Source organism: Salminus brasiliensis, chromosome 7 (assembly GCF_030463535.1).
Source record: "Salminus brasiliensis chromosome 7, fSalBra1.hap2, whole genome shotgun sequence".
NCBI lineage: Eukaryota > Metazoa > Chordata > Actinopteri > Characiformes > Bryconidae > Salminus > Salminus brasiliensis.
In genome coordinates this window covers 4460868-4488268 of record NC_132884.1, presented here as the reverse complement: position 1 = coordinate 4488268, position 27401 = coordinate 4460868, and the positions used below count along the sequence as shown (strand labels likewise).

At 42.1% G+C, this 27401-nt stretch overlaps 3 protein-coding genes across 4 annotated transcripts; 2 read left to right on the top strand and 1 right to left on the bottom strand.

Annotated features, from left to right (window-relative positions):
• Positions 1 to 3793: 3793 nt before the first annotated feature.
• On the bottom strand, positions 3794 to 10142 carry kynu (kynureninase). 2 transcript variants are annotated; one of them, XM_072683509.1, is made up of 14 exons: positions 10090 to 10142; positions 9490 to 9660; positions 9272 to 9392; positions 8553 to 8635; positions 8374 to 8435; positions 8209 to 8280; positions 7966 to 8040; positions 7669 to 7815; positions 7415 to 7513; positions 7017 to 7090; positions 6854 to 6906; positions 5885 to 5970; positions 5517 to 5747; positions 3794 to 4376 (listed from the first exon to the last, which is right to left on the bottom strand). In XM_072683509.1, the coding sequence occupies exons 2-14, from the start codon at positions 9656 to 9658 to the stop codon at positions 4245 to 4247; spliced, it is 1404 nt and encodes a 467-aa protein (XP_072539610.1). In that variant the 5' UTR covers positions 9659 to 9660; positions 10090 to 10142; the 3' UTR covers positions 3794 to 4244. The 2 variants fall into 2 exon arrangements, with proteins under 2 accessions (XP_072539610.1, XP_072539609.1); XM_072683508.1 differs by lacking the exon at positions 10090 to 10142 and having other exon boundaries at positions 9490 to 9812.
• Positions 10143 to 11732: 1590 nt separating this feature from the next.
• Positions 11733 to 17546, top strand: LOC140559835 (beta-galactoside-binding lectin-like). Its single transcript, XM_072683510.1, has 4 exons — positions 11733 to 11842; positions 13928 to 14007; positions 15261 to 15429; positions 17211 to 17546. The coding sequence occupies exons 1-4, from the start codon at positions 11840 to 11842 to the stop codon at positions 17355 to 17357; spliced, it is 399 nt and encodes a 132-aa protein (XP_072539611.1). The 5' UTR covers positions 11733 to 11839; the 3' UTR covers positions 17358 to 17546.
• Positions 17547 to 19407: 1861 nt separating this feature from the next.
• On the top strand, positions 19408 to 26520 carry LOC140559833 (beta-galactoside-binding lectin-like). The gene is made up of 4 exons (XM_072683507.1): positions 19408 to 19507; positions 20966 to 21045; positions 22554 to 22722; positions 26165 to 26520. The coding sequence occupies exons 1-4, from the start codon at positions 19505 to 19507 to the stop codon at positions 26309 to 26311; spliced, it is 399 nt and encodes a 132-aa protein (XP_072539608.1). The 5' UTR covers positions 19408 to 19504; the 3' UTR covers positions 26312 to 26520.
• Positions 26521 to 27401: the final 881 nt, after the last annotated feature.

Below are 27401 nucleotides of genomic sequence, written 5' to 3'. Positions count from 1 at the left end.
GCACTTAGAGCTCTGGACTATGGATAACAGAGTTATGGGTTCAATACCCAAGCTTGACAAGTTGCCACTTTTGGACTTCAGTTCCAGTCAAAGAACCCTTCTTCAGTACTATTATAGAACCTTGTTTGCTTGGCTTAGGATGTACTGTGTTTGATATCCACTTCTCTTCTACTGCACTGGTGCTACAAGGCTAATTTTACTAACAGCTATTAGAAGCTTATCCAGTGGTGGCGTTTGGTTCAAGTCCGAATCTGGGTTCCTAAATCATCACAGGCCTACCTCAAGCTCTGTTAAGTTGCTAAACAAAGGTGTCAGACTTATTCACACTCATTCCTCAGGTAGAAGTGAGTGGAGATACGAAGGTTTAAAAGACTTCTATAGAAGCTCAAGTATCAACTGAAGCTTTTTACTCCAGTAAAAGTGTAAAAGTACTGGTTTCAGAACCACTTCAAGTAGAAAAGTAAAAGTAATGGAAGGAAAATAAAGGCCGAAAGCTTAGGCCGCGCCACAGGGGTCTATAGTGCACTACCCCTCTACACCTCCCCAAAAACCCATTTCTCTAAAAGTCATAATGAGGAGAATGATCTATTAAAATGTTGATGTTAAAATGTTGGGCTGCACTAGGCTCCTGTTTCAGCTGCAGATCTGCCCATTGAAAATGAAGCATTTCAGTAATATCAGCTCTATTAAAGGAGCGTCTCTGTGCTCTACTGAGCATTAACATGAGCTTCATGGAGGAAAATATGAGGAGTCGTTGTCTAGAAGTTTTGTAAAGCTGCAGAAAGTCAAACTTCAGAGGTGTGTGATCAATAAGCTTTATTGGAGTGTAAATGTGGGGCTCAGTCGGGACGTTTCACTACAGTTCTCTTGAGTCTCTGCCACGGACACAGTCTTCATACTAGACTACAGACGTCTGCTGTGAGCTCGCTGGAGAGTGACAGGACGTGATGTGCAGGTGCGATGGATCGCTTACAAACCAATTGGGAGTCAGAATGGTGTATGATTATACTTCTCATCCAACCACGATCAGGTGCAGTTAGCAAAAAAAAAAAAACGGGAGATTCAGACTTCAAGGTGGCTACTTCTGTTTTTAGCCACGCGCTAAATTCGCTAACAGCAACGTAGCGTAATACAGAGGGTCCTTTGGGTCGGTGGAAATCATCAATTGGACTTCAGTTCCAGTGTTCCAGTCTCTCTTGATACCTGATGGACAGTCGTAGCGGTCTCTCTTCATATCTTATTGACATACCAAAGTCCCTCTCTATTAGACATCAGTTTATTTGGTGTTCTCAAAATCTGGCAGCAAAAATGGTCAGGGAGCATAAATTTCATCTCTCATTTATTTAAAGTAAATTATTTATCCCCCCCCCCCCCAACATCCCCCCAACCCAACCCAACCCAATCTTCCCGTCTATAAAAGAGATGAATGTAAATTTGTCTCCCCAGCTGAGGCGAGAGGTCCTCATTACTTTTAAAGAAGGTTAATCCATTTAGCTTCTGCATATTGATATGCCAATTATATCTAATTGTAGAGAAGGCATCAGTCAAGGTAATAGTGCATAAACAGAGAGGACCGCATTAAGAGCAGGGCATCGTGGGTAACGCCGGCGGTGTTAATTGGGGGAGAGGCACTCGGGGCAGTGAGGTGTGCAGCACCGACGGAGAGACATCACTCATCCACGCTACGCACAATGCCATTCCGCGCCCCATGCTGGGCCGTCTCCGAGGCGGTCCCGATATGAGAGGAGGGGGCAGTGTGCCTTAGGATGGTGATTTAGGATGGCACCCTGCTGTCGCTGCTCTTCAGGCCAAACCCTGACCTGAGATCAGCTTTGCTTGTCCTTATGCATTTCAGCCAATTAGAACATAGAGGTAAAACTGGACACCTAGCATTTGTCCTTTGTCCTTCTCTGTGAGTTTACGACAAAGTGATGGTGGCAGACCTGAATCTGACGAGCCAAAACATTGAGACCATTAAAACCAGCTGCCTTTAGAAGGCCTCTGAAGATCCTGTCCTTTGGTATCTGGCACTCAGCCAAACTCAACTGTCAGTTGCAATGGTGGAATTGCTACCCAGATCCACAGCATCCACACAGGTGAGCGCTGCACACGTACCCGGCCATCCGAATCAGGCGCAAAAGAATCAGGCGACCCTTCCTCTGTTGCTCCAAGGTCCAGACCAGATGCTTTTCTGCTTATTGTAGCCAGTTTTGATGGTGGACAGGGTTTGGCATGGGCTCTTTGACTGGCCTACAGACCAGTCCGCCGCTATCCAGCAGGGGATTGATGAGCCTTGGGCGCCTGACACCACAGTAGCTCCTTTTTATGTTAGCAGATATTTTCAGGCCTGTGTGCACGGCAAATCCGATCTGTTCAAATCAGATGAAGCCACTTTCATATGTGGACCTGGATTCCCTGTTTTTGCCAGTTTGCATGCCAGAAATATCAGATTTATGAGATGAGTGTACATGAACGGCACCACAAACTTGTATGTATTCATGCACTGAAAACTCGGAAAGGCCTTGGTTAGCTATTTAGCTGCTGGTAGTAATTTAGCTACTATGCTACTGATACTTCTCACTGGTATCGTTGGCAAAATGCTCATACTTTAAACAAAGTATTACGACCAATAGACGTCGTAGTTACGTAAGCATGAACTTCCGAGGTGAGCTTGAAGGCAGGAACAGCGCTGTCGTCATCAGCTAGCACTAGCAGTTCGGTATCAGTGTGCGCTAGTGTGGCCTTTCAGGCACAGATTTGTTTAAATGACAAATTCAGGTCACTCCCATTTATGTTATGATGTAAACCGTCAAGATCCAAAATCCGTGCGAAAAATTGGAATTGCTTAATGACGGCCGTAATGTGAACGTAGCCTTAATGACCTCATAATTACGGGAACACGGTCACTTCACGAAGACAAACCGTCCCAGCTTTTCACCACTTTTGTTCACTGCAGGGCATGATGGAGTGAGTCTTAATGTTATGTAAGGCAGTTTCTGCTCTGGCATTTGCTTCTTACGGTTAATTAAAAGAATCAAGGACTTTGGGATGATACAATCTACGTCTAAAGGTCTCAATTCAGTGCTCATATTGTATGTTTCACATGGGAATTTGTACCATAAAGGGTAGGCTTTAGATCTTATAGTCTTGTCAGATAGCGGGGGGCTACGTCCATGAAATTAGGAGTGTATCGCAGATGTCAAATGAAAAACATGTATCTCCATTTTTGTCCATTTTCTGTTGCTCTGTAGCTGCTTCTGTACTCTGTGTAAATAATTCTGGATGAATGGACCAATAGTGAAATTACTGTGAATAAATGTTTATTTTACACTTCCATTCAAAGTTGCTGCTGTAAAGCTGTCTGTGGTGGGAGGGTCCTGAAATTAGGGTACTGCTATAAAGCTCATTTTAGTGGGAGGGTCCTGGAGTTAGAGTACTGCTGTAAAGCTCATTGTGGTGGGAGGTCCTAAAGTCTGGGAACTGCTGTAAAGCTGTCTGTGGTGGGAGGTCCTAAAGTCTGGGTACTGCTGTAAAGCTGTCTGTGGTGGGAGGGTCCTGGAGTTGGGGTACTGCTGTAAAGCTCATTGTGGTGGGAGGTCCTAAAGTCTGGGAACTGCTGTAAAGCTGTCTTTGGTGGGAGGGTCCTGTAGTTGGGTTACTGCTGTAAAGTTCATTATAGTGGGAGGGTCCTGGAGTTAGAGTACTGCTGTAAAGCTCATTGTGGTGGGAGGGTCCTGAAGTCTGGGTACTGCTATAAAGCTCATTGTAGTGGGAGGGTCCTGGAGTTGGGGTACTGCTGTAAAGCTGTCTGTGGTGGGAGGGTCCTGGAGGCATTTTAGTCATTTTGTGCATTTCCTGTTTTTATACACCAAAATGACCATTTTTGCCTTGGAGATACATGTTTTTTTATTGGACAGCAACGATATGCTCACAATACTTGTAACCAACAACATGCAAAAATACTGATAGTCCATTTTAAGGCCTTAACCAGCAGACCAGCATAGGCTATAATGCTTATTGGAGTTGGATGGTTTAGCTGATCAGGCGAGTCAACCAGAATGACCAAGCTTAGTCCCCCAACATAACCAAGCTGGATTTATTATATATATATATATATATATTTCTATTTCCATTCATCATCAACATTCCTGTTTACAACACTTTTGCCATGGTCCTTTAATCAGTGCTCTGTGGAGGTCCAAGTGTCACTGGGCCGCTCCTGGGTCGGTGGATTGCAGCAGAACTCAGTTGTGCTGGACGCCTTTGCTAGCAGCCAGCGCTGATCCCAGGACAGTGATGAAGCGGTGGACATCGGAGAAGGAGTTGTAGAGCGGAATAGGAGCTACCCGCAGCACGTTGGGCTCCCGCATATCACACTGCAACAGGTAAAGTGTTGAGAACAAGAGACATTGGACATAGAAGCTGGTTTCAGACTTTGGCTTTTTTGTAGTTAGGGTCCAACGATGTCGCTGTTGACTGATGATATTGGCTGATGGTAAAGTCTGAGAGTTTATTGGTATCACTAGTTTGGGTATCATGAAGGTGGGTTCCAAGACAGGGTCTAGGTATTACTTTAGATGCGAAGCACAACCTCCAAAGTGGTGTGTAATTATCAGTGGGTGAAATCTTGGAACAACAATCTGACTGGTCAACAATCTGATAATTAGAACATGGTCATTTAAACCTTGGTTAGCTCTTGATTGTTGAAGTGAGGGGTACAGCCACCATGGCCAGATTCAGAGAGCTCTCTGAGGCCTTCAGAAAGGAGGTTGTAGATGCAGATGAGTCTGGGAATGGGGTTTAAGAGGATCTCAGAACAATCAGAAATCATTGTTCCACTCGCCGCTAAGTCATTTACAATTGGAGATGCATGTCCAAATGTTTGTGGACACCTCCTCTAATGAACACTGTAAGTTGCACCCATTGCCGACACACAGCTTGTCTAGTTCATGTAGAGAAGAAGTCCTGCCAATAGAACAGGACTATGTGGAGCACATAAACATGAGCCTATTGGCACCATGCTGCCAAATGCCAGGTGTGGGCTAGAGGGGTATAAAGCTCCCCCCCCAGTGTGTTCTCTGGAATTATGGTTGGTGCTCCATCCAATACTTTTGGGATGAGTTGGGAAGTTAGGGATGATGAGGTAGGGTGGTGTTCATCCAACTCTAACACTTTTATTTTTAAATATGTTTGATTTCAGAAGAAACCATGAATTGAGCAGGTGTCCCAATACTTTTGTCCATGGAGTGTATATAAAATATAGAAGTGTTTATTTGGTGGAAAGCAGAACACCACTAATCTGTGAATAGACTATGTCAAATACTGCATATTAGTAAGGCTCTATGGGACTGTGTGTTAAGGAGTGGGCTGAGGTTTTGAGGTTGGGGTCAGGAATTGGACAAACAGCGCTGATTTCGGTCTTGCGGGTGACCTATGCATGAATCAGCCGGCCGCAAACTAACAAAAGCAATCGCAAAAGGTATGAGATAGAGGTTCTAACAGGAAATAGTACTCACAGCGACTCCTCGCTTCTCCAGCTCCTTAAAGACAGCTCGGATGGGCAGGGAGAAGGAAAGGGACAGCTGGCAGCCTCTCTCCATTGGGTTGCCGGGCGTGATGATGTGGACACAGGGCCTCTCAGGGTCTGACGCATCCTTAGTGTAGTAGTGTTTGAGGAGGAACTCCAGATAGCCAGTCAACAGGATGGACTTCTTCCTCAGATCCTTCATGGTGGTCTGATTAAAGATCTGGTCAAATGAAAGAAAGCTTAAACTTGAGGACTGTCCAGTAGGAATGTTCCTCAGCTCTGCTCCTACTGGTCAAGCTTGACTGCTTGTTGAAACAGTCAGTACTAACTATATGTTGTGTAGGCTAATCGTGTCACCTCAAGACTGGCCTGTAGAGGGCACACTAGCAGAAAGGGTTGATTAGAGAGTCGGTATCCACTGACTCCAGGCTGCAGGTCCATCTCTGTAGACATAGAGGTGCCACACATTAAGCTGAGTGGAGAATGGTTCTAGGTATTAACCAGGCAAGTGTGAAGAACAAGCTCCAGAGTAGTTGGTACTGGTCCAAAATACTTGGGTACTGTAGCTTGGGTACCATGAAGATGGGTTCTAGTGGGTTCTAGTGGCAGTTAATTAAATGACACTAAAACAGGTTCTGCTCAATAACCTGGTAATTAGAACATGGTAATTTAAACCTTGGTAAACCCTTGATTGTTGAAGTGAGGGGTATGGCCACCAGGCCTTCAGAAAGAAGGTTGTAGATGTCTGGGTAGGGGAAGATTTGGGTTTAAGAAGATCTCAGAACAATTCAAAATATCGCTAAATCATTTACACATGGAGAACAACCATCCCAAAACCTCATCACGGGACCTGCAGGTAGGTCCTACCACTGTTGATGTCAAAGTACAGCATCTACCATCTATCAGAACGACGAGAGCAAACTGCATAGGTCTGATTGTCATGGAAGGTGTGCTAGGAGGAAACCCTTGCTGCCCTGATATTTATTTATTTATTTATTAATTAATCGATTGATTGATTGGCAGCAAGGGTTACCATGTCAGTGTACTATAGTTTGAGTTTGTGCCTCAAACCTGCCTGGTTGGGACCTAGAACTTGTGGGACAGTAAAAAAACCCAAAACATATTAAACTTACATTGCAATATCATGCCTAACCACAAGAGGTCAGCAATGTTTAGATTTACAGTTTATTGGCATGGAGGCTCACCATGAATCCATACCAGTACATACTTTGACCACTTTTAGACTCTTTGACGGAAGGTTTTAAACAGTGTAGAGTCTATTTTATGTCACGCAAGATAAAGAGAGTCTTAATTTTGGCGCAGTACCATTGGTCATCTGAAATCTGGTCTTCAGGTTGTGCCCCCACCAGCCAAGCAGCCTGAAAGAGAAAAAAGAGCGAGCGAGAGACATAGAGAGAGATTAGGCTTCTCTCTCACTCAGTGTTGTATTTTGAGCAGGTCTGTGGATGAGACTGGGATTGTCACTCACACAGGTTTGACTGTGTTCGTATGTTTCTCATGTATGTAGGCTCCTGCCAAACCACCTGCTCCGGAGTTCATATACTGAATACAGTACAGAGAAATTATTATACTGAACACAGTACAGAGAAACAGTTATACTGAACACAGCACAGAGAAACAGTTATACTGAAAGTCAAGTCAAGTTAAATTTATTTGTATAGCGTTTTTTACAACTGTTGTCATCACAAAGCAGCTTTACATAATTAGTAATTAATAAAAGACAGAGACAAAAAAAGAAAATGCAGCACAGAGAAACGATCACATTGAGCACAGAGAAATGATCTGTGAACTTACGTTACAACAGTAGCTATGAGAGAACAGTGTTTGCCGATGGAGCGTCCTAAAAAACATAGCCAGTAGACTGACCTTATATGTGCACCAGCAGGCGAAGTCTACTCCCCAGTCATGCAGCTTCAGGTCAGCATTACCCACTGCATGTGCACAGTCAAAACCCACATAACAGCCCTAAACAACCCCCCCCCCACACACACACACACACACATACACACACACACACACACACACACACACACACACACACTCAGGGACATTACAATAAAGAGTGGAAATGTATTAGTGCTTTGACCATAGAACTAAGTCCCAGCACTAGAAGATCTAACCTGGGCCTGGCCTGCTTTGGTTATGGCCTCCATATTGAACAGCTGCCCAGTATAGTACTGGACTCCACTGAGCATCACCACAGCAATGGATTGTCCCTCGCGCTCTATGGTAGACACAATGTCCTCCGTCCTCAAGGTGTCCTCCCCCTAATGTGGACCAGGGCATATCTCAGTGAAACTACTTGAAATACAGTGAAATATATACCGCACTATTTTACAGCAGCTCTGTAAGTGTTCCAGTAGTAGGAACCAACTGGTCCTGAGTACGTAGATAATATGAAACTTGGGAAGAGTTACCGGTCTGGGCTTCAGGAGGAGCATGCTTGTGCTCGGGTCAAACCCTCGTAGCCGTATCTGAGATTCCATAGCATACTGTAAAGCACACAAACACACAGATGCAGTTACATCGCTGAAGGAATTTGGGTTCCTGAACGGTGCAGCTGTCTAACTGCTGACCTTTTTCAATTCAAGCCGGACCCCTAGAAGCACAGTAAGCCATGAGTTATGAGAATGTGAGGGAGTGTTCACAGTTCCACCTACGTGGTCAGATGGAAAGGCTTTGTCCTCCAGGAGAACCTTGTGCCGTTTTGCAGTGGGCTGGTAAAACGCAAGCTGTGGAGGAAAACAATCAGTAGTGCTTAATTAAAGGTCTGGCAGTATGTTGTTATTAACAGATTAATATGTGTGATATAAACATGTATTTACCATCAGAAGGTGCAGATTGACTGTCAAGCCATTCATCAAGGCAACTTCCTCTGGTTTAGCACCTTTTTACACAAACACACACACACACACACACACACACATCTGAAAAAGGAAACAATGACAATGCATTGAATGAAGGTTTTGTAGTTTGCAAAAAATGCCAAAATCTCACTAATTACCAACGATCTTTGCCATGAGATCCTCCAGATTGTTCTCAGCCCAGGCCCAAGGTCGTGACCCCATCAGGTGACCATGGACTCCACTGTAAACATCCAAACAGGACAGTTTGGCTTGAGTTGAGAAGCTTGAGGTAGTGGACAGACTGACTGACAGACAATTTAGACATAAGGCAAATAGACTTATCTCTCCGAGCAGGATTGTAGAAAAATCTACCAATATACACTATGTGTCCAAATGTTTGTGGACACAACTTCTTATAAATGCATTCAGCTACTTTTAAGTTGCACCCATTGCTGACACAGATGTGCAAATGCACTGTTGATCTAGTCCTTGTAGAGAAGTACTGCAGGCGTGGGCTAGAGGGGTATAATGTCTTATTCCAGTGAACTGTGTTCTCTGGAGTGATGGTTGGTGCTCTATCCAGTACTTTGGGGTTGAGGAGTTTGGGATGGGGTAGGATGAAGATCATCCAACATTCCAAGCTCACTAAATCTTCACAGTCAGTTTCTCCAACAAAAGAAGCACCAACCCCCCTTTTTTAATATGAAGGAACAATGAGTGAGCAGGCGTCCCAATACTTTTGCCCATATAGTGTAGCTATCACACAATATCTACAGTGTAAATATAGCCACTGAGTGGGACCATACTTGCCAACCCATTCAATAATAAACTGTCTCAGAGAACCAAAGTCAATGGAGAGTCCTTAGGGACTACTTACATCGTGGCCCATTTCTCCAACTCCTCGTCAATATACTTTTTGGCATTTTTAGGCTGAAGGCCCAGAGAGTTTCCCGCTAAGTAAATGCACTCCTCAGAACCATCCACAAGAGACAGGTCAGCTATGGGAAAGAGACAGGTTATTGGAAACCCTACCAATATCACCTCGTTTAAGAAAAGCAAGGCAGCTCTCAGACTTACCCAACCAGGTTCACTTACATTGAGGAAGCTCGCCGACTTTAGGGAACAGGAATTGTTGACGTAGATGCCTCAGCTCGTCATGCTCGTCAAGATATTCAGCAACTTCACGAGATGTTGGGCTGCAACCTAGGTGCTTAGCCAGCTTCCCAATGACTTCTCGCGGTGAGCCAGCAGCCAAAAGGTCCATGACTAGATTACGGACAGCAGTTGATCTTTTTCTCGAACTTCTGGTTGAACTACGCAACGTCCAATTGTGTAGCTCAACCACAACTGGACATTGGCCAGCAAATAATGGGAAGTAGAGAGTACTGAAGTCAAAGTTTGACCTGACTTACGTAATGCTGACTGGCCTCTACCAATGCTCGTTCATTATTAGCAGCTTTAGCATTTTTGTGGTAGTGCTGTCACTAAAACTTTTGAAGCTGGTTTACAGGGAGAGTGGAGCAGGCTTAGCAAAGCCGTTGAACAAACATAGAGAAGAAGTCATATCGAGATGCAAGTGCAAAAAGCCCCAGAACCACCTATATGATGATAGATGCAGTCTTGTAGGCTATGCTATTACCCTACGTTCTCCTATCATGCACTTCGAGCTTTTAACTTTAGAAAAATTATGCTCACCTTACTTTCTGCTGGAACTCGTCCTTAGTCAAAGGATGTTGCTGGAGTCAGGATCCATTCCAAACATGAAACACTGGAAGTGACCTTTCTCCCTATGAGTAAATATTAAAGTTTAGCCAATGATTGCCAGCAAGGCAATCATTTGGAATCGCTCAGAAGGCCAAACTGAGGTTGCCTACTGTAAGTCATGCTTTCTCCAAGCTTTGAACGCTGTTAGCATCCGTGTTCCATGACAAGGTGGAGTGAAAGCAATTCCCCAGTGTTTCTACAGTGTTGTCAGGTGGCAGCGATGGTATCTCGCTGATAAGGGTGATAAAGGTTGCTATGCTACTCTAGATAGTTCCAAGATGGTTGTTAGGGTATTTATGGTGGTTCCTAGGATGATGCTAAAGCATCTTCTGTGGGTCCCAGGTGGTCGCTAGAGGGACAGTTTGCCAGGTGGTTGCTACGGTGCTGCATATCAGTTTGATATCAGTAGCATCTCACATTTGCTAGGAATTTGCCCTGCAATTTCCAAGGTGTTGAGAAGTGGTTCCTTTGGCATCCGAGGTGATTGTCAGGGTGTTGCGCAGCCTTGGTTGTTGCTAGGTGTTTGCACGGGTATTCCAGATGTTTGCTATGGTGTTCCAGGTGGTTGCCAGGGTGTTATTAATGCATTTTGTTTCATAATAACATAAGACACAAGTGCAATAGCAACACTCAAAAATACCTGGCAAATACCTGGGATATCTCAGCAATCACCCTTTCCCATTTAATTCACATGTGTAAAAATATGAATGCAAGTGAATTGAAACCTGTTATAATGAAGTGTCGGTCGCAAAAATATTGGACGCAAAGGAATGTCCCCTCAGTAGCTCCATACTTACATAGTGCATACCAGAATACACACCATGATCCATCACATGACAGACAGGAAACAGAAATTCACTGGTGTGCCAGCAGATGGTGACATTCACCCAGATTGGAGAGCTTGCTTGCTTTATTTATTTATGTATGTATGTATGTATGTATGTATGTATTTATTTATTTAGTTAGTTAGTTAGTTATTTGTTTGTTTATTTGTTTATTTATTTATTTTGACATTTTCTTAAATTATATTATTGTATATTTCTATTATATTATATTATATTATGTTATTATATATTCTAAAATTGTAACTCTTGCCAATATTCAAATTGTGTGTTTGGAGTTTTGTTCCAAATACATGACCGGCTATTTTTTTTTATTTTTTATTTTGGCCTATATTTAAACAATAATAGGCCATATAAGTGCTTTAGTAATGCTAAACTGCAGTAGCATTGCTACCACTATCAGCACACATTAGCATTATTTCCATGATTAGCAGTATTTCCATAGCAGATGTCTGTTAAGTAGCTCAAATGGTGCAGTTTGGACTATAAAGGGAGCTCTGAGAAAGATGTAGGTTGTAGTTATCTGTGCTATAGCACCGTCTACTGTCTGTCCAGATGGCAGTTCTGGTTACACCTGAGTTTTATTATTTGTGTTATGTGAATTCAAATCATATCATAATCATTATTTATTACTGAGAGCAGTGATTCTTGTTACATATGTGAAATCTGAAAGTTTATGATCTATTTCAGTCGAGTTCAAGTGTCCATAAAGGCACTGACTCGTCCTTTACTGCTATTGGCTTGAGGGAAAGCTGGGCACACCCTGGATTTCACATATAAAGCAAAGTTAGAAGATCGCAAATGTTTTCTTGCTGAAATCCCATCACTTCAAAGACAAAATGGTGAGTAGCGCATTCTTTATTCATTTTTAATTCTTAATGTTTTTACTATAAATAGTTTCTTTTAATCTACAAATGGACTGACATTCATAATCCGATGTTATAACATTGACATCTGCTGGTTCTAGATCCAATTTTAACTCAATCCAATCCAATTTTTATGATATAAACAATGGTATGCACAGATTTAATGTTAAAATGCAATGTACTGTATATGTATGTTCAATGGTAATAACTCTACATGGGTCAGTATGAAGGGTTTTAATGCATTCAAGCTTAACAGCTAAATTAAGTTAGATGTTTACATATAAAATCTTATATGTTATTTTTCTGACTGGTCTAAAGTGACGATTGCTTTGTATAGTGATACCTATGATGAATTCTAACAGTACCAACATGGAATCTTTTGCAATCAAACTTGGAAACAAGTTTATTTATTAGGTTTATAAAAGGTTGTAACATTCAACTCAACTAAATTTACCAGTATTCTCACATGTATATGAGTATAGAATTTTCAGATTGGTCCGACAGGATGAAATTTTGTATAGTTATGCCTTATAAGGTGAACATATAACAGTACAGATTTGCACAATTATGTTTTTTTATGTAATTGCCATACTTATTTTTTTATAAATCACCAAATATTTGTCTTATAAAAAACAAATTACTCTGGTCAATACTTTTTTAACATACTATGAAAGTACATTTTATTACATTTCAAGTTAACAGCAATAACATTTGCAAACAATGATAATGTAACAAATACAAATTCAATATAATTCATGTTTCAGAAACTTCTCAAGCTTTATTTACAAATGTCAAGAACTTTATACCATCAAGCGCATCTTGAAATGAGCAATTCACGACCAAATTAATGAGGGCCACTATTGCTATGATCAGTGTGATGGAGTCATCATACCAAATAGCTCACCAGCTAAAGGTTCATCTATAGGTGTGTCTTTTAGGGTTTTGGGTCAAACAATGATCATTTGCATTTAATAAGGAAGTATATATTCTAATGACTGACCTGCCCAACTAATCATTTTTTAGCGGGACATCAGTCATTCTCATTGCACCTCAGCAATATTCAAATGACATTTGGTCGGTGTTTGCAGAGTGTCTTTCCCCTCAGTCTTAGTGGCACCTAGCTTGATGTCCTAAGCCCTTTTGCAGTTGATCATTAACTCTGGGCATGGCAGGACAGAGATAACCCAGACATGCTTTCAACAATGGGAGGAATTTTAGATCAAAGTCTCCTGTCATTTTTAATAAAAAAAAACATAAACGAAGCAATAAGTGAAAAATAATCCCAAAAGTTTATTGAAAAATGCACTGTGATTGTTAATAAACAATATGAATTAATTTCAATTTTTTTTTAACTTTAGATTTTTTTCTATAGTTAAACCTGTGATGAATTCTAACAGTACCAATTTGAAAATGTTTGTTTCCATATAAATTTTCACATTTTTATTTGCAATCAAACTTGAATTTAACTTGGTTTATGAAGGGTCATAAAAAACATTCAAGTGTTTTCTAACTCAACTAAACTAAATTTAATATGAGTATAAAATTTGTTCAGTGATTTCCAGAAATTGTTTAAAAAATGAGAAATTAAGCCACAAAAGTGAAAAACAATAATAAAAAAATGTTCTGTTTTTGTTATTGTTATTAAACAATTTACATTACTTATTCAGAAGTATCTATGTTTTTGTTTTTGTATAAATTGAAGAAAACTGAAATATAATGGAATAGGTATTTAGATATTGATAAAATACCCAGCTGTAGATGTTGAGCTTGTGCCTAACATAGATTCAGTTCCAGGTTTGTTACATACATCTTAACTTTCCCCGACCCCCTACACCTAACAATCACTCTACTCAATCACTTACTCTAGTCCTAAATCTAACCCTGGTCCCCACATCCTAACTCAAACTAATCTATAACCTAACACTGCTAATCTATAGGAGGTTAAATGTGACAACTACATACAATGATGTTCTCACAAGACTCTACACTACATGTATTTCTCCCTGCAAACCTCCTGCCTAAACACACAGTCCATATTTTCACGTTTGCTCCTTTTCACAGGCACCCACAGTCTCGGATATGAGGTTTGTTGCTGGCCAGGAGCTGAGCATCATTGGCAGAATCAAAGCTGACTGTGATTTGTAAGTATTTCTAACACTACGACCACAGGCCTGACACTGAACTTTAGACACGGGTTCAATCAAACGTCTCAGAAAGGTCCCAGAAAGTCAGATTTGCCATCACAGTGTTCAAGAAATGATTGTTTAACATTAGCTATGACATCTTAATGTTGGTATACAACCAACGGAGGTTCTAGGACTGTGGCCGAGTCGGTTTTAGGGGGTCCATAAATCCACAAACACCAAAGAGGCCTATTCCAACATTCGATTTCCAAATTATCCAGTCCAGAATTTGAATATTCAAAAAAAAAAAAAAAAGCATGGCCAGCTCCAGGTGGTCAAGCATGTTAGGCTGGTGGACTAGCTTAGCTTTTCACCAGCATAGGCTATGCTTTTGTTTAAGTTTGATGGTTTTGCTGGTCTACAAGCATGGTCAACCTGACCAGGGATGACCACACTGGTCCACCAGCATGACCAAGCTAGTTGACCAGCATGACCAGCAAGACCAACATCATGTATACTATGCTGGTCAAGAGCTAATCAACCAGCCTGCTTACCAGCATTGAATGGCCAGCTTTTCGAAAACCACCTTGACCATCAAAGACCAGCTCAGACCATCCGAAACATGCTAACAGCTAAAGCTGAGCTAGGGCTAGATTTCTCAGCTAGGATGGGGGGGCGAGTTTATTTCTTTTAGAAATATTTTCCAGGTCTTCACACACTGCATACACCGCTATACACACAGCTTAGCAGTTTTGATTAGCATTTGTTTTTGCGAAATGTTGGACAGGCTTGTGTACGATAATACAGCGGCTAGTCTTGGCTAGCAGAAAGCTACGTGGTTCAGTTTGCTCACATTTTCCACCTTAGGTCAGTTAACTAAAAGCTAATGCTGTATATGGTAGAGTTGTGGTAGATGCTGTGTTTTGCATGTAACCACAGAAGAAGTGAAAATTAGCTTTAGCGTTAGCTTAGCTTTGCTTAGCTCTTTGGATCATATCGTCTATAGACCCGATCATCATTTCTGATGTACGATTAAACAAACACTCAATACGACGACAATGGCCGTCGTATTGTAGATGCTAGCTTTGGTACGATGTATATTGTGCCAGTATGACACCAGTTAAACCATATCTATCTTTGATGTCTATGACATACCAGTCCAGATACCAGTGGTGTATGGGCCCCCATTTCCTCCACATATTTAAATACGTTATACGAGTAATGGTCAACCAACATTTCTCTCATTTCTTCTCTTATCTCTTTGTCTCCAGCTTCTCCATCAACATTGGGCATGACCCTAACAACATAGCACTGCACTTCAACCCCCGATTCAAGTACAATAAGGACCGCAAGGTCATCGTGTGTAACTCTAATCGGGGAGGCTGGGGAAGTGAACAGAAAGAAAGCAACTTTCCCTTCCAACGTGACGCAGACTTCAAGGTAACAACAATAAGCTTCATGCCAACTGTCATAGCATGGTCCAGCGGACTAAGGCTCTATCACTGTGATCAGAGGGTCGTTGGTTCGCATCCCAATCACACTGCTGGGTCCAGAGAGAGCGCAATTGGCCTTGCTCTCTCTAGGGTGGGTAGATGGCGCTATTCCCCCACATCACCCTCCCTCCAGGCACATCGGCAACAGTACGAAAAAGAGGTGCAGCTGGCTGTGCACATGTTAGAGGGGGCGTGCGTTGGTCTCGCCCTCACTAGTGTCGGGGGTGTTGCGTCTGACGGGGGAAAAGGGTTTGGGATACGTGGCTTTCTACTAGATTTTGGAGGAGCATTGCCATGAGGTTGCATTTAGCGATGAGAGCTAGAGTCAGGTCAGGATGTTGGATGATCACCACCCCACTTCATCAACCCCAACTCCCCCTCTCATCCCACCTCCCATCATTCCAGAGAATAGAGCTCCTCCACTGCTCCACAGCTCAGTGCTGGGGGGCTTTATACTCCTCTAGCCCATATCTGGCAATAGGCAGCATGGTGCCAATAGGTTCATGATGTTGATCTGCTGAAGAGAGTCCTCTTCTATTGGCAGTACTTCTCTAGGCAGAGAGACTAGACAAGGTGTATGGGTGTGCATTTGCACATCTGTGTCAGTAGCAATGGCTGCAAGTTAAAGTAGCTGAATGCACTCATTAGAATAGGCGTCCACACAATGACTATAAGCTTCCATTGCTACATTAGCCTTGTAGCTCCAGAGAAAGGAAGGTCAGGCACCAAACAGGTCTTCCTATAGGGTTACCGATTAGTACTCACCCTTGACTGTAACAATATTTGCTTTATTAAAATACAGCGTTTTCAGATATGAACGTTTGCATAACTCTCATAAATCAAATGTCCCAATGTGATTCATGAATAGCTTTCTGCTAAATTGGCTCCACCATACACTGACAGAAAGTTCTAGTCCGATGTCGTTTGGGACGCTAATCTATACTGTGGATTGTTGACCATATGGGGCGTGTCTGTGTGTCCACGCCCGTTGCCTGGTTTTAGTTCACTTAGGCCTATCTCTCGCAACCTTTGGCCTTTACTGACTGCACAAGCACGCTTTGTCATTTTTATGACTGATTTTATGAATACTTTTATGACTCTCCCACGTAACTGCCCTGCCAATGACTCAACAGAGTCTTCTTCAGGGTGCCCTCTTGTGGTTTTATTTGGGAAAACACGATGACACGCTATACGGACAAACGTTTTGGGACGCCTACACAGGTACACCTGCCGGAGCTTTTCTGACATCCCCTTCTAAACCCATAGGCATTAATATGAGGTTGGTCTCAGCTTTGCAGCTCTAACAGCAGCAGCAGGTCTGGAGCTCTGCAGTTATTGAGTCAGTTGGAGACTTTTCTGCACTCGGGCCTGACCCCGCTCTGTAATTTTACGCGGTCAGATACTCGGTGGCTGAGCTGCTGTGGTTCCTAAACGCTTCCACTGTTCAATAATAATACCACTCACAGCTGATGGTGGAAGATCTAGGAAGGTAGAGGTTGCACCAGCTGACTTTTACAGAACCACGCTGGAGTTCAGTGAGCTCTACAGAAGCACCCATCCTTTCACTAATGTGTGGAAAGGCCGACCGCATGGCTAAAGGGCTTGATTTTATGTACCCGTGGCAATGGGACTGAATGCAGTGATTAAGAGGTGTGTCTCTTTGCCCATTCACAGAGGTTTGTCTATGACAGCACAGCATCTCACACACCTCTTCTCCTGTCTTAACAGGTGGTGTTCAACTTCAACAATGACCAGTTTTTTATCAGACTCCCTGACGGCAGCATAATTACCTTCCCAAACCGCTTCGGAGACGACAGGTTCACCCATCTCCAAGTGGACGGCGATGTGAAGATTCACAGCTTCAAAATAATTTAAAAAAACAAACAAATAAAGTGAGGCAGAGTAATTTTACACAGACATTCGTCATCTGCGTGACCTGGAAGGTGACCCTATGTGTCTAGAGCGTGTTCTCTGTATGCAGATGTGTTGGTGATTATTTCTTCCATCTATTCATTCATGTTTTTGAAAGGGAACACACTGAAATAAAGAATTTCTTAAAAAGAATGACTGGCTGGGTTACTAAGCTAGTAGGCTAGGACATGCTGCAGTAGTTTGGGTTACATAGACATCTGTTGTGGGATATTAGCCCAGTACTCCACTGCAACAGACATGCCCTTGCCGATCGACTACATTACAGGTATTGTAAACATCATATGGACCAGCTTAACCACTTAAACATCCCACTGACCATCTTAACCACTTAAACATCCCACTGACCATCTTAACCACTTAAACATCATATGGACCAACTTAACCCCATAAACATCATATGGACCAACTTAGCCCCTTAAACATCATATGGACCAGCTTAACCCCTTAAACATCCTATGGACCATCTTAACCACTTAAACATCCCACTGACCATCTTAACCACTTAAACATCCCATGGACCAACTTAGCCCCATAAACATCCCATGGACCATCTTCACCCCCTTAACATCCCATGGACCAACTTGGCCCCTTAAACATCCTATGGACCAACTTAACCCCCTCAGGCCCCCCAATGTCTGAGTAAGCCCACGTGTGAATCGAGCAATTTACAGTGGGCATGTTGATGAGGATCTATAATATTCTATTTCCACAGTATAACTTTTGTGCCAAACCTTCAATAGGCCACATCAAGCTTCACCTGTAGTGAGAACACGTCAGACATTGACATCAGGCATGTAGGGTATGGTGAAATAGCCCAGAGAGAAAGCTATAATTAACATTACCTATAAAATCTCAAAAGACTTATATGTGTTCACTGGTAGCTTGGGCTACATTTGCACTGCAGACAGTGGGACCCGTGGTTCCAAAAGATCCAGGCCAGTAAGTTCTTCTTTAAGGGCTGCTTGCAATGATGCAAGTCATCCACTAGATAGAGGCAGGCCTTTATCTCCAGTTTCACCCACATGCCTGAAGTGTGAGCTGGTCTGGTTTACTGATTAAGCTAAAATCCATCAATTTCAGTTAATTATTATAAAACCTCATAATGTCAATTCTGTAATGCCAGTCCACATGGATCCAGTCCCAAGTTCTATGCTCTATATATGTGTGCATACTATATATCAAAAGTATTTGGACACCTGCTTATTCATTGCTTATTTTGAAATCAAGGGTATTAAAAAAGGAGTAAAAAGGAGTCTCTACTGTGCAGGGAAGAAGAAGGCTTTCTACTAGATTTTGGAGAAGCACTGCTGTGAGGATTTAATTGCATGCAGCGACAAGAGCATTAAGGTGGTCAGAATGTTGGATGATCACCACCCAACCTCCCCAACTTATCCCAGAAGTATTGTATAGAGCACCAGCCATCATTCCAGAGAACACAGTTCTTCCACTGCTCCACAGCTTAATGCTAGGGGGGTCTCATATCCCCCTATAGGCCACGCCTGGCATTAGGCAGCATGGTGCCAATAGGTTTATAGTCCTATTCTATTGGCAGTGCTCCTTTCTCTAAATGGACTAGACAAGCTGTGCATGTGTGTGTGTGTGTGTGCATTGGCACCTCAGTGTCTGCAATGGGTACAACATAAGTAGCTGAATGCATTCAGTAGAAGGGGTGTACTCAAATATTTGGACATTTAGTATCAGATATTGTATTCCTATATGGATTACATAGGAATGGATAAATCCCTAGTTGCTTATTTACTAATTCTTACATTAAGGTCCAGTACAGGTTTGTACATCTGTAAAATCAGGATGATCCTATGCAAGTCTGCTTCATAAGACCTGGGTAGAGGCCTTTTCACAATTTGGCCGACCAGTATGACCCACTACATAGGTTACCAGCCTGTTACCATGTATACTGTAACCAATATCAGCAGTTTCCCCAACCCACGCTCCAGTGTGATCGGTTTCTCGGTGCTCCCATTGGACAGAGGGCGAGTCGGTCACGCCCCCAGCTTTCTGTCATCATTATAAAGGATAGTTGCAAGTTCACATCTTTTCACCGCTGGAACCTCGTCCACATCCCCGCCAAGATGGTGAGTACTACAACACGCTTCTGACCACAGTCAGGCTATCTCTGATCATTTATGGAATGCTAGCAAGCAAAGATCTCCATAGAGGTTTCATTTATCTCAGGATAATAGAGCAGGAGTGGAGTAGTAGCCTACAGTAATAGCAGCGAACTGTGAGTCACTTATTTTACGGCCTTTATGGCATTAACAAGCTTGCATTGCTTTCCCTTTCAAAGAGTTCATTCTGAACCAAGGCATGTGCACTGTTTGGTCAACGTCAGATTTAGATCTTATCATTGAGCAGAGCCCAGAATGCAGCTGGGATGGGTGTCTATGGTTAGAACCACAAAGAATTAGCTGACTCAAGCTAAGAAGTCACCTTGCGGGTCTTTCCATAGAAGGATTATCCATTATTGGTTCCATTAAGAACTGTTATTTAGATAGAGATTGATAGACTCTCGCATCTCTATTACGAACATTTGGCCTTATTTACTTTCTTACTTTTCTTTCCTAAGAAAATAGAAGAAATTCTTTCTCAAAACCCACTTTTCAGAAGTTTTCACAATTCAATTTTCAAGTTTCTTGAAGATTTGGACATTTACCAACATTTTCTCATCTGGCATTTGTTCAATTTCTAAAGAAGATGGGATCCATCATTGGAAGAGCAGAGCTGTGAGAAATTCTGTGGCTCAAACACCTCATGAATCTGATGTAGAATTTTTGTTCTGTGAAAAAGCATTCTAAGACGATATTGATGAATGAGGAGTAATCTTCTTCATGGAACCAAAAGTGGTTCCTCTCTGGCATCGCTCAAAGCCTCAAAACCACCTGAAACACCATTTGGTCAGTTGCAAATCAACAGAGATGTCTCTATAGATAGGACTATGACCCCAGCATATGGCCAGCGAGTTCAGGGTGTGGCCCAACCCACAAAAAAGAAGTGGGGAAGATCACAATGATACAGTCTCACCTCCACTGATTTACAAGCAGTTTATGAACTCCTGAAATTAAGAGTGTGATTATGAAATCATTAGAAATCAAATTGGAGTGACCATAAATCACACACCGTGGTGTGTGAGACACATGGTAATTATGCAGAGTTAGAGCCTGACCAGATCAGTGTTTGAACGGTGCGTCTTCATGCCCTCAGTTAATAGCACCTGGTGTGATGCAGTAATCCACGTTGATCATTAACGCTGGGCTTGGCAGGATACAGATAACCCCATCTCCTTTCACACCACTGACACAATAAACCAGTCCAGAACTTTCCAACCATACGACACAAGGCCTACATTCACCTCCTCTCCATGTTGGCCTTTAAGTCAATTATCAGATCCTATTAAACACTGAACTCTAGTGACCTTTTCTATGCAACTCAAAATACATTATTATTATTATTATTATTATTATTATTATTCATAATAGTATGATTATTACACGGTCAGTTTTATTTTTTTGTACCTTGTGTTTCCAACCATGCAGGTGTTCACCGTGAAAGACATGTCCTTCAAGGCTGGCCAGGAGCTGACCATCTCTGGCAAAGTCAAGTCTGACTGTGAACTGTAAGTACTAAACTCAGAAAAGGAAGGCTGAAGTTCACTTGGGGGTTTGTGTGTGTGTATGGGGGGGGGGGGTGTACATCTGCTAGAACCTTAAAAAAAATGCAATGGAGTGTATAGGTTCTGACATGTTCTACTGATGACATCATATTGGACTATAAGCAACAGGCTGCCCTGATGGCATCACAATGCCACATAACTTACAGGCTGCCTTGATGACATCCCAATGCCACATAACTTACAGGCTGCCTTGATGACATCACAATGCTGCATAACTGACAGGCTGCCTTAATGACATCACAATGCCACATAACTGACCGGCTGCCTTGATGACATCACAATGCCACATAACTGACAGGCTGCACTGATGGCATCACAATGCCACATAACTTACAGGCTGCCTAAATGACATCACAATGCCACATAACTTGCAGGCTACACTGATGGCATCACAATGCCACATAACTGACATGCTGCCTTGATGACATCACAATGCCACATCACTGACAGGCTGCCTTGATGACATCACAATGCCACATCACTGACAGGCTGCCCTGATGACATTACAATTGCCCATGATTGACAAGCTGCACTGATGGCATCACAATGCCACATAACTTACAGGCTGCTTTGATGACATCACAATGCCACATAACAGACAGGCTGCCTTGATGACATCACAATGCCACATCACTGACAGGCTGCCCTGATGACATTACAATTGCCTATGATTGACAAGCTGCCTGAATGACATCACAATGCCACATAACTTGCAGGCTACACTGATGGCATCACAATGCCACATAACTGACATGCTGCCTTGATGACATCACAATGCCACATCACTGACAGGCTGCCTTGATGACATCACAATGCCACATCACTGACAGGCTGCCCTGATGACATTACAATTGCCCATGATTGACAAGCTGCCTGAATGACATCACAATAGCACTGATGACATCACAGTGGTCCAAAATGGACAAGCTGCACTGATGGCATCACAAAGCCCATACCTGACAGGCTGCCCTGATGGGATCACAATGTCCCTTAACTACCAGGCTGCCCTGGTGGCAACACAATGCTCCATAACTACCAGGCTGCCCTAATGACATCACAATAGCACTGATGACATCACAATGGTCCAAAACGGACAAGCTACACTGATGGCATCACAAGGCCCATACCTGACAGGCTGCACTGATGACAATAAAATGCCTATAACTAGCAAGCTTGCCTGGATGGCATCACAATGGCCCATAGCTTCCAGGCTGACTGATGACACCACAATGCCCTATAATGGACAAGCTGCACTGACGACATCACACCGGCTCATAACTACCAGGCTGCCCTAATTACATCACAATGACAATAGTCAAGAGCTGCCACATCAAAACCCGATGGCCTTATTCATTTATTTTTTTAATCTTTCTGAAGATGCCAGCCTTTACATTTTGTGAACATCTCATGATTATTGGACAAGTGTAATGGTGTCTCCTGTCCCTCTGTAGATTTTCTGTCAACATTGGTCACAACTCTGACAGCATAGCACTCCACTTCAACCCCCGTTTCTGCTATGGCAGCGACAACAACCTCATCGTGTGTAACTCCAACGTGGGCGGCTGGGGCGACGAGCACAGGGAGTACAGTTTCCCCTTCAAGCAGGGCGGTGACTTTAAGGTGCTCAGTATATCTTATTTCAGGCAGAAATGAGTGGAATGTCCCATTAAAGTTTGATTGCCAGTTTAAAAAATTCATTTCTCCAGTAAAAAATGAGTGTAACCTGCTATAAAAGGAGGCGGTTAAATGAATTCGCAGTGCAGTCTGTGAGCTGGCAGGAGGGCCCTCCTGATGCTGCTTGGAGGGCTATTTCAGAGTTCTGTCCGGTTAATCTTTCACTTGCATGGTCTTCTGTTCATGCATGTAATCATACACTGGGCTGCGGTGGTTCATATGTGTTACAGGCTGTGTTATCAGCATTGTCCTTAAGCCTTTACAACAGCTCATAAATCATATATGGAATGTGTGTGATGTATGTTGCAAACTTTCAAACAGGTGACCATGGCGATTGGTACATGCTCACTTATTCAACCTTGATGCAACTGTGGTGATAGTTCAAGCCCATGCTACCACCTATGTCACCTCTACATTTACTTAGTAACCATGGTAACCTACACATTCAGTTAATTAAAGAAACTTTGGTCACCTCCACTAATCGTTAGTCAAAGGTCATGTAACTATGGAAACCTATACATTAATTTTGTCTAAGAGTCACGTAACCCTGGTAACCTACACATTCCATTAATTAAAGGAACTATGGTCACCTGCACAATTAGTTAGTCAAAGGTCTTGTAACTATAGAAACCTATATATTAATTTTGTCAAAATGTAACGTAACCATGGTAACCTACACGTTCAGTTAATTAAAGGAACTATGGTCGCCTGCACAATAAGCTAGTTAAAGTTCATGTAACTATAGAAACCTATACATTAATTTTGTCTAAGAGTCACGTGACCATGGTAACCTACACATTCCATTAATTAAAGGAACTATGGTCACCTGCATAATCATTTAGTTAAAGGTCACGTACCTATAGAAACCTATACATTAATTTGGTCAAAAAATCACGTAACCCTGGTAACCTACACATTCTGTTAATTAAAGGAACTATGGTCACCTGCATAATCAGTTAGTCAAAGTTCTTGTAACTACGGAAACCTATACATTAATTCTATTCTTCAAAAAGTCACCTTTTGACAGGTGGTCTCCTGTAAAATCAGTTAAAGTTCAAGCAACTATAGTAACCTTTACATTCAGCTAGTTTAAAGTCATGCAACCATGGTAACCTACACATTAGTTTAGCCAAACATACATGTAACCATGGTAACCTTTACATTCAGTTAAGTACAAAGTCATGCAACCATGGTCACCTACACATTAGTTTAGCTAAACATACATGTAACCATGGTAACCTTTACATTCAGTTAGTTAAAAGTCGTGCAACCATGGTCACCTATAAATTAATTTAGTCAAACATACATGTAACCATGGTAACCTTTACATTCAGTTAAGTAAAAAGTCATGCAACCATGGTCATCTATACATTAATTTAGTCAAATATACATGTAACCATGGTAACCTTTACATTCAGTTAATTAAAGAAACCACCTATACATTCATTTAGCCATTTACCCCTATACTAAGTTTCAGTCATAATAATAATTATGATATAATCAGTTAGCTAAGCCCTCAGCCTCGCTACATTAGAGGTCGTGTCAGTTATGTGTTTAATAATATTACATTACATTAAATATTACAGAGGTATTTTTCCTTGTGATGATTTCCCACAGATTGGCCCCTCAGATCTCTTCAGTCTATGTTAGAGATATCTCCACCTCAGCCTGCTTTTGTGTGCTTAAGCCTTTATGAGTGCTCATAAACCACACATGGGACAGGTGGGCTCCTGATAGAAGTCTCAAAGTTCATGTGGACTGATCGTACATTAAATTACTCAAAGTTTACGTCACCGCCAGCAGCCATATTTACCAAGTTTGGCCCCAATTTTCTCCCGTAGGCCTCTCTCTCTCTACAGAGCCTCGTGGCCTATTAGCTCTTTTATTAAGTGATGGAAACACAGCGTCGCTACTGTTGAGCTCAGAGGATAGATTACACTTTATTTATGCTGAAATATAGATTAAATTTCATAACTAACTCTCATTCTCTTACACACACACACACACACACACACACAGCTGCTCCTCTCTTAGCTCTTAGCTTAGCCCAGCCCAATGACTAATCCTGATTTATCTCTTTAAGCTTCTGTGTTCAAGATTCGTTGTGTTCCAGGCGAAAGTTCTCAAAACTACACTGAGATATTATAAGAAAAATAAACAGATTCCTCTATACAGTTTATTAGGCACACGCAAAAAATCATGGATGTGCTAGCTAGCATTTGAACTTTTGATTAATCATAGTAATTAATCACAGAATATTATTGTGATTAATGCAGTTATTTTTTTATAGATTTACAGCACTATTTTAGATGTATATGATACACTTCATTAAGCAAAATCAAGAGGAATAATAATAATAATAATAATAATGGTCAGCCAAATAAGCTAATTTACCTGATGTGCACTTAAAAGAGCTAAATGGTGGCATTTATTAATGTATATTTAACAAATATTAACATAATAATTGACCATTATTTACAACTATAATATATAATGTATTGGGTTTATATATCATTATAATAATGATTGTCTTGCTGTTTATTAGGGCCTGTTATAAGAAAGTATTACAGTGCTATAATTTATCCTGTATTATTTAAAAAACTAAATAATAAACGAAATAGTTAAATTATTAATTTATTTATATTCTGTCATATTTTCTTTATGTTTTGTGGTTATTAATGTAAGATGAATCTGAGATGAGCAGAATCACATATGTAGAAACCAGAAATATGCAATGACTCAGGACAAACACTAGATGGAGGCAGCTGAATATCTCCAGCTTCCACTGTGCAACTCTTTGCTTGTCTGACATTAGCTCCTGGCCCCACCTTCCTGATTAAGCAAATGACTTAGGCACTAACAGGTCTACAATGTAGGCACCATAGCTTTGTCAGTATAGCGCTAGCATTGCTAGGATGCTAAAAGGGTTATAGCAAGTCTTTGGCACAAACTTGGGTCCTGAAAAACACCACAGCGACCTTTTAAACACACCAATAGCTTCCCAAAAGCATCAAAGTTTCCCAAAAGCATCAAATACAAATTGCAAGATACTAGACAGTCCACATTACCCGGACAGGACAGTAACACTGTGTCCTTCAAAAATGCTAAAGGATGCCTCCATACCTAATTAGGCCCATCTCTCTATTATATGCTCTCACAGGCCAGTGCAGCTTCTTTAGTGTATAGGAAAGGGTGTGTTTGGTATGTGTTTGATGTGGTTTATGCACTGGGCTTCAAAGAGGCATAAGTGTGAACCTTGTTACGGGGTTGTGTGCCCTTAACATGAGCTTTAAAGGTCAACAGGTCATGCTCTGCATTGCTTACAATGGTCCAATGGTGTAAATCCATGCTTCTCGTCCTGTCTTGTCTCGCCTTCCCTCTCTAACAGGTGACCATCTCCTTCAACAACGACCAGTTTTACATCAAACTCCCCAACGGCACAATGATGAGCTTCCCCAACCGCTCCGGCGACGACAGCTTCAAGCACATTGACGTGCAGGGTGATGTCAGGATCCAGGGAATCAAGATCAAATAAGGAGGCCCACAGACACACCAATGTCCATGTAACTCCGGTCAGGGCCTGTCCACTTACGACATGTCTGTTATAATGCAAGTAAGCTGAAGTTCACTGTGGACGCTCAACCACCTGCTCAAGACTGTAGATGTTCAGAATGTGAGGTGCACCTGATGATGTCTTGAAGGGAAACCACTCTAATTGGCTAATAAAAAATGACATTTTCTGAGCGTGAGGCTTCATTACTGGTCTAACGACCGTCCTAGTCTTGCATTTGTTGGTGTCTTCAGAAGCTCTAGTGATAAAAATGACACTTCACTCACAGGAAGATAACTTTTTCAACACTCTTACACACACAAAGCCCCCCTCTTCCTGACACGGGCAGAAGTGAAGAGTCAGTCTGTAGTGTACTGGACCTTAGGTGTTAACCTCAGGGTTTGTAGCATGTCTCAATACATCAAGCACTCAGTCTTACTGCTGACTTCATAACAGCAGCATGAGGAGAGAGAAGAAACACTGTGGCCTGGATGCTCTGATGATCTTTGAACTGACCTCACATACACAGTATACAGCAGCAATAAGCAAAAGCAGGGCAACCAACTGGGAATCAGAATGTTTTTGTCCTCGGGTTCCACAATAACCCCAATATCTCTGTCTATCTAACTTCCCTACCATCTTCTCCCATTTTGCTTGCTGGAGGAAGTGTAAACCTGGGCCCTTGTGCGAGACTGACTAGCAGACTGCAGAGTGCTAGCAGGGCAAGCTTGCATTAGTTCTTTGGGTTTTACAGTGACTCTTTGCAGTGACTCTGAGAAGCTGCCACCACTGTCAGCTATGTATATTTTCAGGAGGCCGAGACCCAGCTAACATGCCCATATGGGGCCTGTATGGGTAGCCCAACTGAGAATCAGAATGTTTTTGTCCTGGGGTTCCACGTTGGCCCCACATATGGATGCCCCCTTGGCTCAGTGATTGGACCAGGAGGGGGTAAAAACATGGGACCCATCATAGCCTAGATGGAACCCATGTGAGATTAGGCTGGGCTGTGATGATGGGACCCATTTGGGAACCCCAACTGGATCCCTGTAAAAACGCAAGTACCTACCGACTC

What these genes read in the sequence shown, in the direction of transcription:
- LOC140559833 (XM_072683507.1), top strand. An exon ending in GTCAAGTCTGACTGTGAACT is followed by an intron (nt 21,046 to 22,553) that starts GTAAGTACTAAA and finishes GTCCCTCTGTAG; the next exon opens with ATTTTCTGTCAACATTGGTC. An exon ending in AGCAGGGCGGTGACTTTAAG is followed by an intron (nt 22,723 to 26,164) that starts GTGCTCAGTATA and finishes CCTCTCTAACAG; the next exon opens with GTGACCATCTCCTTCAACAA.
- kynu (XM_072683509.1), bottom strand. Translation starts at nt 9,658, where the DNA reads ATGGACCTTTTGGCTGCTGGCTCACCGCGAGAAGTCATTGGGAAGCTG. An exon ending in CCAAAGCAGGCCAGGCCCAG is followed by an intron (nt 7,514 to 7,668) that starts GTTAGATCTTCT and finishes GGGGTTGTTTAG; the next exon opens with GGCTGTTATGTGGGTTTTGA. An exon ending in ACGAACACAGTCAAACCTGT is followed by an intron (nt 6,907 to 7,016) that starts GTGAGTGACAAT and finishes TTTCTCTTTCAG; the next exon opens with GCTGCTTGGCTGGTGGGGGC.
- LOC140559835 (XM_072683510.1), top strand. An exon ending in ATCAAAGCTGACTGTGATTT is followed by an intron (nt 14,008 to 15,260) that starts GTAAGTATTTCT and finishes CTTTGTCTCCAG; the next exon opens with CTTCTCCATCAACATTGGGC. An exon ending in AACGTGACGCAGACTTCAAG is followed by an intron (nt 15,430 to 17,210) that starts GTAACAACAATA and finishes CTGTCTTAACAG; the next exon opens with GTGGTGTTCAACTTCAACAA.